This window comes from Pocillopora damicornis, chromosome 11, assembly GCF_964200805.1.
Source record: "Pocillopora damicornis chromosome 11, jaPocDami1.2, whole genome shotgun sequence".
In the NCBI taxonomy this organism is placed as follows: Eukaryota; Metazoa; Cnidaria; class Anthozoa; order Scleractinia; family Pocilloporidae; genus Pocillopora; species Pocillopora damicornis.
Window position 1 is genome coordinate 19400122 of NC_142680.1, and position 16462 is coordinate 19416583.

The following is a 16462-nucleotide window of genomic DNA, read 5'->3' on the forward strand; positions in this document are numbered from 1 at the left end:
TGATCATGAACCCCCCCCCGCCTAGAAGCATGTTGACCTAAAGTAGCGTACAACTTTGTTCTCTGGAATCTTGATCCTTTTAAATTTGGAAGAGTATCAAGAAATATTCTTATCCGTGTCATAAACTCGTAAAAAATTGAACCTACTTAAAAAATGGACTTCCTTCTTCTGCAGTTTAAAAACGACCTCCTACAGCAGGACCGTTTTAAAATCTTTCGGACTGCGATGATTCCATAGTTTTTCAATGTAAAATGCTCAGTATTCATGCACTAAACGTTTTCATTTACCAGATTCAAAACCCTTTAGAATCATACAATTACATTTCTCCCTTAAGCTTTTAAATCCTCTCTGATACCCAAATATGAAATCCGAAGTAGAATCCCAATTTTTCAAGCTTTTTTCGCTTGTCAGGTTTTTCCTGATGTACAAAGTAGCTCTTCCTCAGAGAAATACAGATCCCTTACAAGAAAACTGGGTTGTTGGTATGTTTATGGTTTTAGATAAGAATTCTATTCAAGGTTTATAAATTCAGAAAATTATTTCTAAGTCAATTTAAAGATAATAGTATTATTATCTTGTTAAAAAAAATGGTTATATAATGTAATATCCGGTTTTAAAAGTATTTTTCGGAGTCTGCTAAGAGAAATGCATGTTGTAGAGTGCTGGAAAAAAGCTATGCCATGTGAACAAATGGCTGAAGACGTTTCTTTAAAATGGTCACGTCGTTAGATTTAGGGATTAGCACAACACTGTAATGATGTCCCCAAAGCGCATCACTGTTTCTGATTTTTAAGAAGGTAATGAACAAATATTTTCCTGTTATTCCGACCAACCACCAAGTCTCAGATGAGGGTTTCTCAACTTGACTGGGTTCTCTCTTTTGCGATCACATTTGATGGTTTTATCGTATTCCTGTTGCTGATCTGATAGTCTGCGCATTTATGGATAATTTTTAAAAATCTTATTTTGCAGAGATAAAGCCGTACATTTTTGGCTTGCATTCTTTGAGGTGTAAAGATGTACAGATGTTATGATGTTCAGTTTTTCCTGAATTAACAGGCAATCCAACACTCAAGTTCTTTTCTTGGAGAGTGTTTTTGAAGATATCCTAAAAATATGAACGTTTATTTTCTTTTTTTGTTGTTGTTTTATCGCGAATTATGACGGAGGTAGTTTGAAAACAGATCAGTGTAACCCAACTCTATGCAACTATGATGACGAATCCAAATCACCTGGCTGCTGGGCCGGGTTGTTTGAAACACGATTAAATTAAACCAGTTAGCTTAAAACTTTAATCCTGGATTTCTCTAACCGTCTTTCGAATACCCAGCCCTTAACCCTTGCATGTACGCCATCTTCGCGGCAACTTTAGTAAGACGTATACACCTGTCAACCGACTGTAAGATTTATGGCTTCCACTTCAGATGTTAATTATGAATCGCTTGTTACTTTAGATTACATGCCTATCAATTTTAAGATCCGCGCTTTACACCTCTGTAGGAAACTTAAAGTTGAGTGCTTTGCAACTTAAGCTTGCGTTAAGTTTACATTTCTGGTATGAAATTAAACGGTGTACATGTTCTTTGAAGATACAATACTTGCAAGTCTTGACTGCATATGTCATCTAACTCGAACGTACTCCTTTCTTGAATGTCTGGCATGCATTTCTGAACTCATTGCATTTAGCCCTATCGTGCAAATGCACGCCATATTCAATTGCATGACTCGACTAAACTGCTTGTTTTGTAAGTAATTCAGTAGCCTAGTACGTTTCAGTCAACTTCCGATGTTCCCTGTTTCCTTTACTGGATCAATGCCACGGGAAACAAGCGCTTGATTAATGTGTGGCTGCATACATCAAGCATGCAACGGCGGTGCAAGCCGCGCTTAATTGATTCAGCGGGTGATGGGCTCCTAAACTAAATAATGAATTTGCAGTGCCTCCTGAGTTTCAAGATTTCCTAAGAGAGGAAAAAAAAGGAAAGTGCTCTTATATCACTAAGAACTACTACTGAATCTAGACCGGTTACTTCATTAAAAGCATCTTCTATTTCGCTCTGAAGACCAGTACATTAAACTGGTCAAACCAGTTTACATAAGAAGGTGATTAAGTACTATCAACTGAGTTAATAACGTAAATTAACCACCGTAAAGAGTTTTATAGCTGACGTTTCGAGCGTTAGCCCTTCGTCGGAGCGATTGACTAACGCTCGAAACGTCAGCTTTTAACTCTTCACGATGGCCGACTCGGTTGATAAAACTTAATCACCTTGTTATGCTCTCTCACCGACGTAGCACCACAGTTTCTAAAGAAACTGTAGTGCTTTATTCAGTTTGCATAAGTTTAGTAACTGAACTTACTGGCTTAATCATGCTCAACTGGTAGATCTCATAAGCGAAAAAAAAAATTCGATTAAGAAGGACTTTGAATGCAGATATTGAAGGAGTAATAATACATTTACTATGTAAAATTTTCAAAAAAAGAAACTCCGCCAGGGGATTGAAAACTTATAAAACATATTTTAGTATCATAAGTAATTAATCAAACAGTTGACGTAGAAAATTAAATCAGAACTCTCAAGGGCTGCACTTGTAAACGATATCCACTCAGGATAGACTGTCTGGTGAATTCCTTCGTTTGAAACCGGAGAGTCGCCTTACCAGCTGCCAAGAGAACAGAGCTGGATGGACTGACAGAATGTTAGATCAATCAGCTGTTGTCAAACATTGTCAAACAAATTGCTATAATTTGTCAGACAACGACAGGACGTTTGAAGATCAATTAAAAGAGTGGAAATTCGGGTAGTACTGTCTCGTATGTCCAGCAGACGTATTTCCCACGGGATTCCCCAAGGATTTCTCCCTCTGTTCCCATCTCACAATCCCGAGGGTATTTCCTCTAAACAGATTTACATCGATCTTTATGATGGTGACCATAATAGCTGAAAATTCATCACACGCAAAAATAGTCTCGCAATAAGAAAGCATTTGGTCTTAGTAGAGCGCAGGTCAACGCATTTTATTCTATCAGAGAAATGGCAGTCTGAATAAGCTCATGATTACAGACGGTACAACATATGTTATTGATCACTTCCTAAAGACGCCGGATTTTTTCTTTTTTTTTAAATGTGAGGGTACATTTTTTCGGCTTAAATAATGGCTAGCCAAAATGATACATTGCAAGATTGTATCCTTCATTTGATATTCTTTTTTAGACATTGGAATGAAATTCCTGTGTAGTTGAAAATTTCTTTTTTTATCATCATTTTCAGCCTCCCAGAGTCTGTAAATAATGAGAAAAAAATTGGCGTTCAAGTACGTGATAGAGCTTTTTATTTCTTCCAATGAATTTGATTAAGACTGGTTTCCCATGGGCGAGTTTGGTGGTTTCCTCTCAATTTTAGCCCTCTAAAAATAGCAAATGGGTTAACTGTTTTTAAAATGTTGTTTAAGTTGTTTTCAGTGTTATTTTTATCGTGATTAAAAGAAAGGGCGGTTAATAATATGTTTTTTTGTTTTTTTTCTAATTTGTGTTTTCTTAAGAAAGTCATGCTAACAATGTGTATGGGGAATGCTCACTCCTCATGAGTGAAAATTGCAAGAATACTGCATGAACAGCACTAAGAAATTATCCAAACCACGAGCAAGTATCAGAAAACAAAAAAAATGTTACTATATAAAGGAATGTGTGATCGTGTTCTTGATTAATGCTATCATGTATTACGTAACCTTTTCGGAAACTATTTAATGCGATCCAGGTCTTTTCTTACGCAAGGAAGGTTTTATTAATACATCTTTCTTCATGGTGGCACTGCTTGGACGAGCAATGCAAATCGCTCGGTTCACGGCGCGATTCAGAGGTGGGAGGTTCGGAGGGAGAGGGGGTAATCAAGGTGGATTTGACATCCTTTCTGGGCAGAGACAATAGATGATTTATAACCATGGTATTGTATGTCTCAAGAGTCAATAAAACGCCATTGTGAGACCCCCTGAAAGAGAATTCTGTTTACGAGTCTGTATTTCTACTTTTGTCCGTTCCTTGTATCATCCTGTACTGTGCAGGGAAGTGATTAAGCAGCTAATCTCTTTTACGAACCACTATGACCGGAAACCAGTGGTGATTAGTTTAAAGACTTCACGTCTGTCGACACTTGATGTTAAAGCGCTGTCGAGCCAGCTCTGCGTGAGCTGTATTGCCCTCTTGTCAGAGTATAAATCATCTGCAATCTTGGATATTTCTGAGTTCCTTTGTGGTCGCTGTGTCACGCAACGAACACAAATAGAACGTTTTGCGTAAAGCGAAGAAACAACGGCGGCGAGATCGAATCGACCTGGTTTCATACCCGTAGGAATACCTAGGGGGCATAACCCCGCGGGTTAAAGGAAGAGAAAGACAAACACACTATCAATAATGTGTTTAGTCGCGAATATTTTATGTGACAATGCGAAAGAACTGGCTTTAGGATCACCAGAAAATGGCAAAAAGCTTCTCCTTGAAAAAAGTTCTAAAATGCGCCAAATGGCACTAGATTTTCAAAATTCAGTACCCTCTACGGACCAAAATCATAAAACTCGTTCCCAGGGGCCTGAGGTTTACTTTGTCTCGGCTACACATACGATTCCATTCTTAAATTACTAAACTTTGGAGAAGAAGTGATCTTAACAGATTTACACCTTTCTACGACACAACCCTTTAAATCTATTCTACGGGCTGAAAAGCTTATACATCAAATCATTAATCCTGCTGTTTCCTGAAATAACTATTATCTTTTCCAATAACAAATTTTCAATTTTAATCGCAATGAAAGAGATAGTTTTCGCCGTTTTCAGAAGCCAGGAAGCAATTAATCATTGATTTATTCAGTTCCCTCCAAAGAAAACATTAGGATTCACGATATGTAACAAGTGCCAAGATTAATAGAATTGCCCTCCCTCATAAAAGTGCTTTATTTTCTTATATTTATTAAGGAGGTCGCAAGATAGTACACAGAGCAAAACATTCATCATGGTAAACCTATACGACGAACCGTGTCTCTCATTAATTAGCCTAATTTGATTTATGACCTTCTCAAAGTTGGGCAATTGCTCGTCTTTGACAAAATTAGCACAATAAAAAAAGAAATTTAATAAAGCAAACAAACATTTACTTTGGGTGACATAGGTTAAGGACGAAGGAGATATTTTGTCTCTTCGTTCTTTTACCTCTGTTCGGTGGTGGCCACGAAAATCAAGTCAGCGAGCGATGATTTGTGTATGGGTTATAGGACATTAAGGAGGAGGGAAAAATTGCTTTGGTCAAGGGGGGTGTCCAACGCTCAGTTCAATAACAAGGGAAACTAACATACATTTGGTCTTTGCTGGGTGGAAAATTATCGAATGGTATCAGAGAGCATCACTGAATTATTCAAAGTTAATTCAAGGGGAATAACAAGGGAAGTGTTAGCACTGGTGTGTGAATACTCAGCGGAAACGAGCTCAGTACCTCGGCCCGGAACTGTTTTCCATCATAAACCAACCGCAGACTGAGGAGTGCTTGTAATTTTGCCAAATTGGCACGGTGAACCATATCTTGCTTACGATCCTTGACCAGCAATTCAATGTATTTGAAAATTGACTTACATTTGCCCCGTGTGGCTAGCTAATGTAACTATTGACATAAATTAACCGCTCATAGAGGCCACAGGCTCCTTTCACACGGTGTCTTCATTTGGTGGCATTTTTAGCCCTTAGGCAGGTTAGAGTTCTGTAATTGTATAGTATTACTGTTTATACTTGAGGACTGTCATTTTCCCTCCCATGTGGTAAAGGGTCCGCACTTGTCTATTTTTAACTGCAATGAACCAAATGTTTTAAATAAGCAACATTGTCAGGTAGCCGCATGCAGATAATATCGCGTAACTGTCGAAGAACGTCTTTCTCGAATAGAAAGGTCCCCTTGAAATCGAAAGGAATAAAATGATTTAGCTTTACGTGACTGGAAAAACCTCAAATGATGACAGCCTCTTGCGATGTAGCTTTGAAAAATGACTTGATATTTTTTCCATCTTGATCTGTGATGGTCGAAAAGGTTCACGTAGAGAAAATCTCCCATAATTTGCATATTTTTTTCCCCGAAATTGCTTCTTAAACGACGTTGCTGGTGACTCCGTTATTGACAATGTCAGAAGTAAAAGAGATGTTTTAAAATGATAGGTTAGGTTTCATCGTTCATCTGTCATGGCGCGCGCATGTTGGTGAAGTTTCCTGTCATTCAGAAAACGCCCTCTTTTCAACTCTCAATTAATTAGCTGATTGGTAATAAACTACCGAAAAATCAACTGAATGGCCTGCATGTCATATACTGTTTTTCGGTTATTCTCAAAATAAATTTTGTGTTTTGATTTCAGCTTAAAACTACTCATAACTCGTATTTGAAATCAAGCAAAGTTGAATAACGAAATTCACTTTCTTTTCTTCTTAAATGTTTGTTTTAATAGCTATTTTCACTTTTTCCCAAACATCTTAGCATTAAAACAAAAATACCATAGTGTTTTTTTGCAATAAAATTCGCAGTTTCGTCCGTGATTGCACGCCTTTGCACAATTTCCTGTGATAAGCATTGATGCATTTATCGATGCATGAATTACAAACTCGCAATGTTCAAGTTATTGATCCTAAATATAGTCGTGAATCGGAAAGGTTGCCAAATATGGTAACTGATAAACCATTCACTTGGTGCTATCTCACCAAATTTGTCAATCATCTTCAGCTGTTGCGTTTACAGTAACCACTTTCCTGTTCTGTTCTGATACAGTGTTCCGTGCTAAAAATTTTCCACTGAATGTTTATTTGAACAACAAATGTATTTCCTTTTTTGTCTTTAGCATGACTTAGTGGTTGATTAGTCCGACTCGGAAGAAAATATTGCCTCCGAATTAAAATAATTAAGCGTTTTATTTTTGAATGGAACGTTTTAAATCTGTGTTTACAGTTGTAGCTGGGGCATTTGCACAGTAAGTCCTTGGGTCGGCGCGTGTGCCGCTCAGAAATCCTGTTTGTTAAATAAATATTTCTCATGACCTGTGCATTTTGTAGGATTAAGATCACCAGGCCACTAACAACTCTGAACTATTCCATCTACGGTCGGTTTTTTTTGTACCCTGCTTTAGCGACATTCCTGAAATGTTAACTTTTCAGCAACGCGTGTTACCCGAACAAGTAAATACATGGCGTCTATTGTTTCAAGGGCAGTTTAGAAGCTATTTTGGGCACACCACTTTTGGTCATGTTTGCTAATGAGTTTATCATAATGCAACAAGCTGTGATTGCACCATTTCTCGCCTTTAACAACCGCACAGGGAAGACTCCCACGGCGTTTTTACCCTACATCTCGATCTTCCTTTCGACAGATTGAAAAAGAGGAAGTCTTTGAGAAAGAATGATTTCTCTATCCGGGATGGATCGTTGTATATTATATTACACATTTGTTAATTGTCTGGTGGTGTGTGGTTTTCAAAGGGTTGCGCCTTCATCTGCCTTCTATTGTGACAAAAAACATTTGGAAAACTGTTCATGCCTAAGAAACACAAACGAAGGCATCTACATCAGTTCCAGGGTCAGGGAGATTTTAAACGGCATCAGCGAAAGTTTTAACCTGTGCTAAGCTATTTAAGACCATGGAAACCATCCGAAATAAAGACTTAGTCCTTTTATCGGAATTACGTGAATTTTGTATCTCGGATTTAGTTTTTGACCTCTAGTGATTTAAGGATTACCCCCCAACCGGATTTGAAAAATTGCCTTTCATCTGATTGAAGTTCTAGGCATAATTTCGCTCGACTTCCTCGAAATGATTCTTAAAAATGACCTAATATCAGTCAGATGGGAAAAGGAAAAGAAATTTCGTAAACAAACGAAGCCCATTGCATTTGCGTGATTTTCAAAAATAGTACCAATATGTCATATCACTTTTAATTCTTTGTCAAGCGTTCGGCATCTCTTTAGGATCAAATTTTTGTGTTTGTCTGGTTCGGTTGTTTCTCCTTTTCAGAATAATATCAGTGTAGTCAAATCACAAAAGGCTGCTAACATCAGCAAAGCATAGACTACGAAACAATAAAAGACTTTTTTCAATCACTGAGAAATTCGACTGTATTACATCCTGTCATCTTAAAGTTCGTGTATGGTTCTGTGCGAAATTCGGCCGTTTCGCGTTACTGACGTGACACGTACGTGTTAAGCGTTATTAAGATCTTTAGTGAGGTGAGCTAACGATAGGCCCGTTATGTAGTCAATTTGGTGTCATTAATTGATTGATTATGAAGATTGGCCACTGTAATAAGTTTCTCAAGACTGCCTCAGTTACGTAAGCCGAAAAAGATCCCATACAATTCTGACTTCGTGCTCGGATTCAAAGCCTTTCGAAGGGCAGGATAGAGTTAAGCGCGCTGTTACTAATGTGAAAGACAAGAGCGACGTAAGGAAATTTCTTTGTTCAGTTCGAGGGTTGACCAGGGAAATATAAATCGCGCTGGGACAGGCAGGCCTCTTAAGGAGTGATGGCGGAGGAAAATTTAGCGCTATTGGCTACGCAAAAGGTCCCGGATATGTCGCGGCATTCTGGGTGATGGCTCCGTCAATCCTTTTTCAAATCTGTAGCTAAGATTTTTATTTCTGTTGCTCTAGCACTTTTGCTGTTTGTTGCATTCTACGTATATCGTCCTTCTCATTTGTCAAAAGCGTTTTCAGAATTTATTTTAGACTTTCAAGATTTTTCCCAAGTTATGGGCCCTGGCGATCTCTACCCAGAGTCCACCGTTCACTAAAGACTGTCCTATTTACACGATTGTCCAGAGCTTCGATTATACTTTGAATCAATATGCTTTGTTCTAAGGCCTGAACAAAGACAGACCTCAGATCAGCTAGCTTGGAGTCTGTGTTTAAAGCTCCGAGTAAGCTCGTGTCAGCCAGAAGCGCCGAACTAATATATTGCGAGGGACTGGCACGAGAAGTAGCGGTTTATTTCACTCGGTACCAGTCTCTAAACTCTCCTATGCGCGCATAATATGACTGCGCTTCGTGTGCCACTCTTTGACGTCTACGACTGGTGTCTTCTGTGATCTATCCGTGAACAGACACTCGGCAACATGGAATATTTTTTATTATATATATATATATATATATATATATTATATATTTCTAAGTTTGTCACTGAAGAAATGTATAATGGTTTCCGTGTTTACATAGCCTGATGTAAAAACGCGGGAGGTTGGGAGAACACGAGATAAGCGTGGGAAACCACGACGCGAAGCGGAGTGGTTTCCAGCTTATCGAGGCTATGTAAACACGGAAACCATTTTACATTTCTTATCAGGCTATGTAAACACGGAAACCATTTTACGTTTCTTTTATAAAATAACTAAAGAAAGAGCCTCTTCTTGCAACGAAGGAAAGCGACGTGCTTGTTGTTGTTGTTCATTTGGCTTTTCGGCCGTTTCTTGAATACTGGGAAAATTAAACTCCAAAGAAAAATTAGGAAAATCTTCTTCTTCCATTACTGTACTCAAAACAAACTTAAAGAAACTGAGTAACTGCTAAATAAGTAGCAAGGAGAACTCCGCGAGAAGATTCAGTATGAAACTGTGTTTACATACGCTCATGTAAAATGGTTCTATGGCCAATCAGAGCGCGCGTACTATTTGAATTATTTTATAATATATTTTTTAAAACTGCTTAATGCGCAAACGTTTTTTTAATTAGGAAACTATTAACTTTGATCTAAAAAACTGGTTTAGTCGCAATAACACGACAACCTCCCGTAATGCCTTTCGTGAATACGCAAAGAACTTTTGAGTAAAAATATTCTAGGGAATCGAATGCATCTTGCCCTATCACCCGCACATGGCGTTCTTTCTGTTTGCAAAATTCCTGGTGTCTGTTTGAAACGAACGACAGGTAAGCTTCGGTCAGATCATCAAACTAAAAAAGAAACAGAAACAAAAATAAACATGTCAAGAAAGAACCCCACGGAAGCATACATGTACCTCTTTTTTAAAATAAACAAAGAAACACGCTGAGAACTTCACAAGGTAAGAAAGTAAGAGTAAAAACAAGATAAAAGCTTTATCATCGAGTCTTGCTGATATGTTCTCGATTTGCATCGGCTTTCATCAAGAGCATAAAAGTCTCTTATTATTATGAGCAGTCTGCGCGAAAAAATGAGTTATCACACAGGTTTTTTAAAGAGTATCTTTAGTGGATCCTATCATCTCTGTTTTTTTTCCTACTTAAAGTTTTAAAACTATACCGGAAGCTTTAAAAATTATCGTATTACCCGCACCTTCCTATAACCCGCACCAACAACTGTTTGCGGGTAATCGGCTGGAAATTACGGTGACCGCGTAAGTTGCAGACCGAGTCTTTTCCGACACTTACCATACAAATCGAGGAAACGGGGTTATTAAGATAGTTATCATATCTCTGGGTTCAAGAAGAAAGGGAAGCTTTCAGTTTAAAGTAAGTTTTGAATTTAGCGGGCCGTACACTGAAACACAGCCAGCTAAATTGACCAATCATAGAGATATAATAGGAGAAAGTAGTAACATGGTTTCGATTACAATTTGGTGTTATTAAGCACCAATTCAAAGACAACAAAATTGCACCAGCTCGTAGGGTGAATGCAATTTGTAGTCTTTGAAAGATTTTACTAGTGCTTGTTACACCAAATTGCAGGAGAAATCATGCTATTACTTGTTACTAATTTACGTGTAAAAACATCTCAGCAAGGCAAGACAGACAAATTTTAACATTTTTTTGTTATTTGCACTCGTTGTCAGCCAATCAGAAACGCGTAGTTTTCTCATGTTCATCATTTTGAGTTGAAGCAAGAGTTCGTAAGAATTTGCTTAAGAAGAACAAAAATTCGCGGTGCTATCACTAATTGCAAGAAAGCGGGATTTTGCAGAGAATTAAGACCTCTTTTCCATATATTTCCGATCTTTGTCGACTTTCCTCGACGTTCCCACGCAGAAAAGAAGAAAAAACTACGGATCATGAAATTGCACGTGGTTTGAGCAAGAGAATATCAAGTATATAATCTCTTGGTTTGAGCTCGTCAATGGAGGCCTATGATGTGCGCGCGTTAGTTTAAGTCATCTGCGCATGCTATTTATGCACCGCTGACAAGGATGCGAAGTGCGACACCATGGACTCGTACCATAAAGCACTCAACACCTCTACAATGTTTAGTAAGTTTGTATCATCTTCTCTTCACGATATAAAGGGCGGTGGGTGAAGCCGAGTTTGGGGAGGTAATGTAGTCGATTTTGTCCAACTATAGACGAATTTGGAAATTGACCTACCTGGACATCGGTGAACCCTGCTGCCTTCACCTGGCTTATATAAGCATCTTTTTCAGCGAGATTGCTCATGTACAAGTCTTGCTCATAAACTCTCAGGTCGTCTTCGGTTAAATCTACACCTGACTTCTGATAGAAATCTTCAATAAAACTAGAAAAGAACATAAAGAAAGATTTTTTTCGTTTTGTCACGAGCGTGGGACAAAGAAGAAAAAGAAAAACTTCTCAGTCCCCATGAGGAATCGAACCTCAGACCTTCGGATTCCGCGCTCCGATGCTCTACCACTGAGCCACAGAGACTCCACAAAGAGCGAGGTAATATCTTTATTGAGCGTTATAAGCACAGCTATAATGACTAATATCCAGTTATGAAGTATTAGGGAAGGTGGACCAAGGGAAGGTGGACCAAGGGAAGGTGGACCAAGGGAAGGTGGACCAAAGGAAGGTGGACCAAGGGAAGGTGGACCAAGGGAAGGTGAACCAAGCAAAGAGAGGGTAGGCAGGTGAGGTAGAAGTGGAAAGATTTACACAATACAACTTATCATCGAGGATCTTACATTTTTCCTCCTGGTTTCAAATTATGAAAACAGCGTTCAAATATACTCTTCTTATCTGGAATGTGGAGAAAAACCAGCCAAGACACTATAAAATCATAACTGCCATCACCTGAAAGAAGGGGAGAACGTTCATCAAAATATTTTCACAAATTGTGGCGAATTACTGGCTCAGCTATCAAATGATAGCTAAACTGTTCTGCATATTTGAAGCGCATTTTTGCAGCATTTGGCCACAACTTGTTCTTTGAACTTAACATTTTTCATGACAAAAACTTATTATTTAACAGCCCTCTCCACTTTGCATTTGTATTAAGTGCCATTGTACAAAAGATTAACACCATTGACGTTCTTTTGAGGGTTAGTAAATCCTGTAGTCTTACTGTGGAGGTGAAAGTAGTCCTGATAAGGACTCTTGTCAGAAAGAGTACTGCAACCGTTATTGTGACAACCAGAGCAAAAGTTAACATCAAAGATAAGTGAGGAGCCTTTTGTCACTTGGGTGTTACATGTCTGGCTTGAAAAACTTATTGGTCAGTTCTACCATGATGTTATTGGCCATAATCCTCTGTGATGAAGCAACACAAGTTGTTCAAGAAATTCAGCTATATTTAAAAACTGTTCCAAAATACATAGGCAGTCATTGAGAGCAAAATTATGAAAAGGTGATTTTCCTGGTGATTTTCCACACGTGTTAGTGACGTGAGCAAAGTAATAAAGACCACAAAATGTTTATCATACTGTTCAGACTATTTCACACCCTCAAGTAGCATAAGTAAGTCGTGATTAGACATTTTCAATCTGCTAGTGGGGTTAGCTTGTTCTGTTCAGTTCATTTAATGTGTAAATATCACGTGTTAGTTCTAATGAGCTGCTGCTAGATATTAACATATTTTTAGAGAAGTCTATTCCAAGAAAGAAAACCAGCCTTTCAAAGTCAGTGGTTGAGGAAAGTTCATACTGTTTAATATTTATTTGCTATCAATAGCAATCATTTACTGTGAAAGACATTTAACCCTTTAACTCCCATAAGTGACCAAGAGAGAATTTCTCCTTACAATATCAATACAATATCAACCAGATAAGTGATGAGAATAAAGAAAAATATCAATTTGGGGATAAGTTGATCTAATACTAAATTCTCTGAACTAACATTATGAGAATTATATGACTGACAGTAAGGAGAATGACAAATTTGATCTGGGAGTGAAAGGGTTAAACATTAAGATCACAAGAATTAAGAAAATGATCACCAACAGAAGAAGCTCTTGATTGCTATACAAATTCTCCTCATCAACACCTCAGGATATGTATAAAGAACAGTATGGAGAATGTGCATACTGATGTAAGGGTGTAAAGGGTAAATCATCCACTGACCTAAGTCCATTTTGAGAAAATCTCCTGATATGTGAGTTACTTTCTCCTGTAAGTTACATCTCCTTGTCAAATCTTGCCCCTCTGAGTGAAGATCCTCTTGAAGCTCAAGACAAGTGACAGAGCAATTTGTGGTGTGAGCCAAATGTCGTGCAGGACCCCCAAGACCTGAGCCTACATCAAGGATCTTGTGAGATGAGCTAGGTAAAAAAAATAGTTAGATAATTCTGCACAGAACGTTCACTGTAGAGGCTAACATGGCTGGAATGTAGTTCTAGTGGGGTGGGGGTGGGGTTAGGTGGGGGGGGGGGTTGTGAGAAGTGAGTGAAAAATGAGGAATGGGGGATAAAGATAAAATAGCATCAGACCTGCCCACCCCTCCCTCTAAAATTCTCCAAATTTAAGGAATAATCTCAAATAAAAACCAAAGAACTGGAGCATTTACTCATTGAAGCTACACAGACCTGGAGGTTGATTATCAGTACCGCTATTTAACAAATAGAGAAGCCTTGACTGTGCTCTGTTCTGTTGTAAAGCACACAGGAAGCCGCTAGAGCATGGAAGAAGTGTGGGGAGAAACATGTGATAACACCTTGTGTTTCTCCCTACTTCTTGAGTGCTCTAGCTGCTTCCTAAGTGCTTCATAACAGAACAGAGCACAGTCAAGGATTCTCTATTTGTTTTATAATAAAGAATCCATTAAATTTTCCATGCATTATTTTCAATTTTCAAAACAAACTTTACTTCCAAAGCAAACAACAGTGTTGTCAGCATGCTTGATGATACTCTGATAGAGCATGCTCTTTCAACCAAAGACAGTGTGTGTTATATCAGAACTTCATTATCATTAGATTTAGGACATGATAATGAAATAAAAAAATTGGTACAAGAGTAAGACCAAAATTAATATGATCTTACCAAGCTGCAGCCCATTGGATATCCCAAAACCCATGTAAATAGAATATCTCTTCTCGGTACCTTAGAGGATTATATTCTAAAATACTTTGTTCATTTAAGAATATTTGGAAACTGAGAAAATATAAATCATATGGGCTCCAATTCATAGTTGAAACATAAGGGTTGAAAAGGTCTTTAGGATCTTGCTTGGATACAATTGTTGGAGAGCCAGAAATGGCCTAAATTTTGTGTGTTACCTTATTCCTAGCATATCTATTGCCTCATTGACTGCTTTGCTTCCATAATAGTGCATCTGATCAAACTTGTTAACATCCTCCACTTTCAAAGGATCTCCAGGTTTGTAACCAAGCTTTAAAAAATGCAATACAGTAACACATTAACTCCCAAGATCTGATGAGTAATTCTCCCTTCTAACTTCCATAAATTTACTTGTGAAGTAGACAGGAGAATTTGGTTTAAAATCAAGGTAATACCCTCAACCTGATAAGCTTGTTAGTTGTCTTGAACTAAATGTTTGTAAAAGATAAAATTCTGGGATAGCAAGAAGCTATAAAGGTACACAAAGATGCCTAGGATTTAGAGGACTCCCTTGAATCTGGGCAACTCAGCACAGAATCTACATGTGACACAATTTTTATAGCATCATTCATCGCCAGAAAGGTGTTTAAACTTATACAAGGGCATTATACCTTTACAACCTTACATCAGCATGCATATTCCTCTTACTGCTGTCTACACATTTGCTATGTTATTAACAAGGAGAATTTATCAGACAATCAATAGCTTTTTCTGAAGGTTATCATTTCCTTTGTTCTCATGACCTTAACCCTTAAACTCCCATGAGTGACCAAGACAGAATTTCTCCTTACAATATCAATACAATATCAACCAGATAAGTGATGAGAATAAAGAAAAATATCAATTTGGGGATAATCAGTTGATCCAATACTAAATTCTCTGAACTAACATCATAAGAATTGTATGGTTGACAGTAAGGAGAATTACAAATGTGATCTGGGAGTTAAAGGGTTAAAATTTGATTCAGGGGTGATATATTGTTGGGAGAGATTTAATGCTAGCCATTCTAAATGGTTAAAGAGGTTAAACCAAAGCAAAGTCCTAAGATGCATGTGATTATCTTCTCTTTTAAGAATAAGTGATAATTAATTATTTTACAACAACCTAACCCCTGGTGGAAAAAAATTTTCGATTGGATTACTTGTAACCCACCCAACTCTCCCTCCCTCTGGGTATATCAAACTTTGAGGAATTTGGTTGCACTACAGAATGATCAGTGTAGTCGCCTAATTGACCATGCATTAACACACTTAGCTTGATTGTCATATTACGAATTTTTCAGTCGTCATTATTCCACCATGATCAATGTTCTGTTAATAGGCAAGGCCTGCTCTGGAAACTTCACAACAGTTCAAGAAAAACTGACCTCTTGCAATTCCTTATTGACCCTGTCGATGTGGCTATCTATGAAATTTCAAAAAGAGAGATAAAACGACTCTGAGAAAAGTTTAAAATACATCTCTTGTAATGCTCAATTTACACAATGAATGATCTTGATATAATGCTATGCTTTAATCCTATGCCATAATCCTATACCTCGGCATTCAAAGAAGGAGCCTATGATTTTCTGATCAGAGGTGTAACCTCATAAGCTCTGAAATTGTTTTGAGCTCAATCACATGATCGATCGATCGTTCGCACGATCGATATCATAATTTAAATTTAGACTGTAATGCTCGATCACATCTTGGTATTAGCAAAGAATCGGGAAAAAGTTTCGCTCAACCACATACTACATTACGCATTCAGTTCTTGGATAGAGAATAAAATGACCAAAATATTACATTGCCATTGGGAAAACAGTTTTTTTACAATAGTATAAGGCTGTCCGGAAATTTTACCAAGAATCGAACTAAACTTACATAATTTCATCGTCTTGATTTCCTTTGCGTTAGAAGAAGCCATTTTGACGACAAGAGCGGGTAAAAGCAATGATCGACCGATCCACTTAGTTCTGCTTGTAATCGGTTTTGTCACACCACCCTTATAACAGCTAATAAATTTGCCTAATCAAATACATTTGCGTGAGCGTGCTTCACTCCTCTTGCGCACGCTCATGATGTTAGCAAACAAATCCTCGAGAAAAAAACTTTTCTCCGCTATTGTTGGATAAGAGAATTTTGTGTTCAATCAGAGAGTAAAGTTCATTTACACACATGAATTCACCTGTCAGTTTTTTGACCATTCTAAGACAAAATCGTT

At 37.8% G+C, this 16462-nt stretch overlaps 1 protein-coding gene and 1 non-coding gene across 3 annotated transcripts; both read right to left on the reverse strand.

Annotated features, from left to right (window-relative positions):
* Positions 1-9122: 9122 nt before the first annotated feature.
* Positions 9123-16327, reverse strand: LOC113679512 (uncharacterized). 2 transcript variants are annotated; one of them, XM_027196482.2, is made up of 7 exons: positions 16123-16327; positions 15627-15664; positions 14419-14531; positions 13268-13464; positions 11894-12002; positions 11340-11487; positions 9123-9957 (listed from the first exon to the last, which is right to left on the reverse strand). In XM_027196482.2, exons 1-7 carry the CDS (start codon positions 16163-16165, stop codon positions 9757-9759), a joined length of 849 nt encoding a protein of 282 aa, XP_027052283.2. In that variant the 5' UTR covers positions 16166-16327; the 3' UTR covers positions 9123-9756. The 2 variants fall into 2 exon arrangements, with proteins under 2 accessions (XP_027052283.2, XP_027052284.2); XM_027196483.2 differs by lacking the exon at positions 15627-15664 and having other exon boundaries at positions 16123-16281.
* Positions 11564-11636, reverse strand: Trnar-gcg (transfer RNA arginine (anticodon GCG)). Its single transcript has one exon. It is a non-coding gene; the product is annotated as a tRNA-Arg (tRNA).
* Positions 16328-16462: the final 135 nt, after the last annotated feature.